At 39.4% G+C, this 5,197-nt stretch overlaps 1 protein-coding gene across 1 annotated transcript; it reads right to left on the bottom strand.

The window, feature by feature from the left end:
* Positions 1–4,385: 4,385 nt before the first annotated feature.
* LOC150037229 (uncharacterized) lies at positions 4,386–4,974 on the bottom strand. Its single transcript, XM_090311927.1, has 2 exons — positions 4,762–4,974; positions 4,386–4,535 (listed from the first exon to the last, which is right to left on the bottom strand). Exons 1-2 carry the CDS (start codon positions 4,972–4,974, stop codon positions 4,386–4,388), a joined length of 363 nt encoding a protein of 120 aa, XP_090168053.1.
* Between the last annotated feature and the right edge of the window lie 223 nt (positions 4,975–5,197).

The raw sequence follows: 5,197 nt of genomic DNA, 5'->3' as shown, positions 1-5,197 counted from the left end.
ATTCTCAGAATAAGTTCTAATGTTTACAAACCACGAGTTTTAGGACATAAAACCTAACATTAGTCTCATTATATAACGCGTTCATGACAAAGACTTTCATTTCACTAGGATGACTATAGGTAACATGACCTTAATCTTGAGTGAGTTGGGAACTCTTGCCTATGAGGGTGGTCCTTTGATTTGCATGGGTGCGAGTGGCCAGATCACCGACTCAAACCTACCATTTTGGGGATTCGTCTGGTTGGTGAGCTGAGAACTCAGCTACACAAGACGAAATTCACTCCTTCCCCAATTTAGGTGTAAGTAGATAAATTGCTCCATTAAGGGTTGATTCCAGGACTTGAACAATGTGGCGCTAACGTGGTAGGTTTGAGACGGCGATATGGCCACTCGCACCCATACAAATCAAAGGACCACCCTCATAAGCAGGAGTTCCCAACTCACTCAGGATTAAGGTCATGTTACCTATGGTCATCCTAGTGAAATTAAAGTCTTTGTCATGAACGACATTATATAATGAGACTAAAATTTTTTTAGTCCGGTCTTATACAAACTCTTTTGTATAGAGCATCCCGCTCGTATGTCTAATACATGAATAGTCAGGATTAGACCATTTGTAGCACTTCACAACACTTGTAACATCTACAAAGTGAGCCACACTCGTAGCATCAATAGGATTAGGTTTCCCTCATTTATCCATCTACTACAAACCATTTAGGTTATCACTTAAAGCACAATCCACTTGTATGTCATCACATACATGCTTAAGTTACAACGATAACCAGGGATCTTAGTTTATTAGTTTGTAGTTAATGTAACTAAAATACCTCATATTTCATAGACTGTAGTGAATAAAATATCTCATATTATTACATCGCATAATGTTTGTTCATACAGGTATTTATAAACTATTGGACCCTATGAGATTTAAGGCATATACATCTCATCATCCTCAGATCAAATAAAAACTCATAGAATAATAATATACTCAAATCATACTAGCATTCGAATATCTCTATGCGCATCTAGTCTTTTAAATCCTCATATCAGTAAGGCATACGTAAACATCAAACCATCATAAAATCCTTAGTAGATCATAACTACATTGTCTGGCACATAGGCAGTTCTAGTAGTAAGATTACTTACCTTAATTGAAAATCAACAAATAAAACAGTCAACCAACGAAACCAACAACTCCAAATAATGAACCTAAGACAGAAAATACACCCATTAAATTTCAGCCCAAACAACTAGATTTAAATCACCCAAGTACAAAATACCAAATCCTGAAGAAACTCTTAAACAAGAGTATCCATGAGTGGAAGCGGATCTTTTCGATTTCATTGGACAGAATTACCACACATACATTCTAACATACAGATATGCATTGAAACACTAATTACTGGCATGCTTTAACAAATAAATACAAAAGACCGAGAGACTTACCAGTTGAAGATAATCTTTACAAGAACGCGGTCCAACGTGAACGAACTCCCTTCATTCCTTTTTGCCCAACAAATAGTCGCCTAGCAGCACCATGGTCGTCTACACGATCAGCAACACATGAACAAATAGCAACCAGGGACGACATTACCACTCAAAGCCCTCAGTATTCTCATACTGAGAATCCAAAGGGTGGGCTTTGATGGAATTGGTAGAGGGGAGGAGGAAAATCGATTGTGTAAAACGAACAAACAAGTGGGAGAAAGGGATGACTATCGTATAGTTGAGTGCTTGTCGTTTAGGTCGGGGTACACGATCGTGTAAGTTTAGCTAAGCGATCGTCTATCAAATGGTAAGCGATCGTTTAGTTCTGTTCGGTGTGCTAAGCGATCGTGTAGTAAATGTAAGCGATCATTTAGGAATTGCGGGCGATCTTTAGTACGCGGGTGTGCGATCGTTTAGTAAGAGGGGCACTATCGTATAGGCTCTCAATGCTAAGCGATCATATACTTTCACACCGTGAGCAATTTTTCGGATATCTTTCGTGTGTTTAAAAATGAAAAACAATTTTTATTTTTATTCTTCAGTTACAAGAACTGAAATCGAACTTTCTACTTTCGCACGAATCTGGAGAAATACTCAGACAATTATCACATAACCATTCAATTAATTAATTAAGGAATTGATCATATTATATTCTTAATCTATAGTTTGATATCATATATCTACTATAGTGTTTTCTCCTCTACATGATATAAATCATATTTATATCCAATTTTCTGCAAAATAATGTATCTCATACTCTTAGTCAATCATATCATATATATTTAACCAGATTAATTATATCATATATAATTGAGCTCCCTCTTGTCAATTTGAACATTTCAAACTGACCCAAAAAACTGATTCTCAACTTTTATCCAAGCTACCAAGGGGACGTTAAGGACCTATGGCTCGAAGCTCCAATGGTACGTGAATAGTTGACTAAACTCTTTAGCCACGAGATCCACCATCCGTTAACTGCCAGGCATTCCACTAAAGATCTACAGCTGAGCTCTTCTTACCACAGATATATTTCTGTGTCCATCGGATATTGTACGATAATCCTTCATAAATGCTCGTAAGTTTAGCTGAGCCAAATTGTCGTTTTGCCCTTGTAGTTACATCTCACTCCTTAAGTACCACTGATCCCTCTAATGAACAATACAACATAGTCTAACTATATGCGAACACCTCTCGAGCCAAGAGAAGGTGTGTGGTGCCACATCGTTCAAGCCCTGGAATCTACCCTTAAGGGAGCTATCTATCTACTTACCCTTGCTTCGAGAAAGGAGTGAATTCCATCTTGTGTAGCTGAGTTCCCAGCTCCCAAATTAGACGAATCCCTAAAGTGGTAGGTTTGAGTCGGCGGCCTGGCCACTCGCACCCATGCAAATCAAAGGACCGGCTCAATGTTAGGAGTTCCCAACTCACTCAGGATTGAGGTCATGTTACCTATGGTCATCCTAGTGAAGTGAAGTCTCTGTCATGAATGGTGTTATATAACGAGACGTTAACACTTCGTGGTCAGCTCTTATACAAACTCTTTGTATAGGATGCCTTCGCTCGCATGTCCCCTATATGAGCGATTAGGATCAGACCATCTGTGACAAATCACAACACTTGTAACTATTCCACGAAGCGGGCCGCATCCGTAGCGTTACCAGGATAAGGTTCTCTCCTATATCCATATACTACAGACCATTTTGGTTATCACTTAAAACATGATCCACTTGTATGTTACCACATACATGCTTAAGTTACATAAAGATAACTAGAGATTTTTGTTTATTGGTTTGTAGTCAAGCAAATAAAACATTCAACTGAGCAAAATCAAGAAGTGAAGTAAAATATCATATATTATACATTACAAGCGTTCATACAAACTATTTACAAACTACAGGATAGAAGACTTTAGGCATCAACCCCAATAAACCCCACACTACCCGCCGTGATAACCAAAGCTCAAATGTCCAAAAGCTTACCCAAATGATGAGCCCACTCCCAACTTTTCTTGATGGTACCACTTTAACTTCCCAACTTCTCCTAAATCTCGACTTTAAAATCCAAACAAGATCGTATCAATAGATTGAAGAAAAACATCATCGGCCAAGAGATCCAATTGAAATAGCACAAACTTACCAAAACAGATCTGATGGCACACAAGACGGCGGCAGGGGCGGGGCAGCGCCGGACAAACGCGAATGATGGCAACGAATCTGGTGAGGTCGACACGTAGAGGGGCACGCGGCGGAGGAGATATGTGGCGGCAGGCGAGCTTCGACTGGTTTCGGGAGGGAGAGAGAGGCGAACGGTGAGCAAAACATTAGACGGTGCGGTTGAGACGTGAGGAGGGATGATGACGGTCAACGAAAGAAGATGTTGGGTCACAAGTGAACACGACTTGGCTGGGTCACAAGCGAACGCGACTTGGCTAGTGAAGGTTTGGTTGCGAGAGAGTGAGGCTTCGTTCGTTGAAGGTTTGCCTGCGAGAGAGAGATGGAATCATGGGGGGGTTTGTGTGAGGGGGAAGGAGAGGGTTAAGGGAGAGAAGAAGAAAAAGAAAATAATAATATAAAATAAAATACTTTATTTTATTATATTATATTATATTTTATCTTATATTGTTTTATTCTTTTCCCTAAATTTCTAATCCATTTTTCCCTTACAAATTCCAATTAAAAAAATTAACTAACCCCCCTTCAAAAGAAAATAATTCTTGGTATTAATTTCAAATTAAATTTGGGCGACATAAATTTTCAAAATTACAAAAATGCCCTTTAATACTAGCAATTACTGAAATTACATTAAAAACAAAAAATTTGAGATGTTTCATTCTTCTCTCCTTAAAGAACTTTCGTCCTCGAAAGTTTATTCCTGAAAAAGCTCCGGATAATAAGCCCTCATCTCATCCTCTTACTCTCAGGTAGCCTCCTTGAACTGATGGTTTGCCACAGGACTTTCACTAACGCTATCTCCCTGCGGCGCAACGTCTTTACCTCTATGGTGAGAATTTCTATAGGCTTCTCCTCGTAGTTCAAGTTGTCATTCAACTGCAATGGTTCAAAGTCAACTACATGGGACAGACTGTCACAGACTTTCTCAGCATCGAAACATGGAAGACATTATGAATTGAAGACAGTGACGGAGGCAATGTTAATCGGTAAGCTACAGGGCCAATTCGTTCCAAGACTTCGAAAGGCACAATGAATCTCGGACTCAGCTTCCTTTCCCTGCCAAACCTCAGAATGCCTTGCATAGGTGCCACCTTTAAGACACCTTATCACCGGTCTCAAATTCCAGGTCCTTACATCTCACATTGGCATAGCTTTTCTGTCTACTCTGAGTTGTCTGCATACGAGCCCTGATCTTCTGTATTACCTCATTCGTGGTCTGCACTAGCTCAGGTCCTAGCAACTTTCTTTCTCCTACTTCATCCCAACACACAAGAGACCTACAATTCTTTCCATATAGGGCCTCAAATGGTGACATTCCAATAGTAGACTAGTAGCTGTTATTTTAAACAAATTTCATCAAATGCAGGTGAGCATCATAGCTTCCTGAAAACTCTATTGCATAGGCGCACAACATATTTTCTAATATCTTATTCAAACGTTCTATCTGTCCATCAGTCTGTGGATGAAAAGCTATACTGAAATCCAACCGAAATCCCAATGTTGTTTGTAGACTCTTCCAGAAGTTAGGTGTGAAATGG

This window comes from Benincasa hispida, chromosome 3 (assembly GCF_027475165.1).
Source record: "Benincasa hispida cultivar pf3 chromosome 3, pf3_genome.v1.1, whole genome shotgun sequence".
NCBI classification, from domain to species: domain Eukaryota; kingdom Viridiplantae; phylum Streptophyta; class Magnoliopsida; order Cucurbitales; family Cucurbitaceae; genus Benincasa; species Benincasa hispida.
This window is presented reverse-complemented; position numbering and strand designations above follow the sequence as displayed.

Excerpts from the sequence above, each read along its gene's own strand:
- LOC150037229 (XM_090311927.1), bottom strand. The coding sequence starts at position 4,974 with ATGTCACCATTTGAGGCCCTATATGGAAAGAATTGTAGGTCTCTTGTG. Across the intron at positions 4,536-4,761 it reads AATTTGAGACCGGTGATAAG|TTGAATGACAACTTGAACTA; the intron begins GTGTCTTAAAGG and ends GAACCATTGCAG.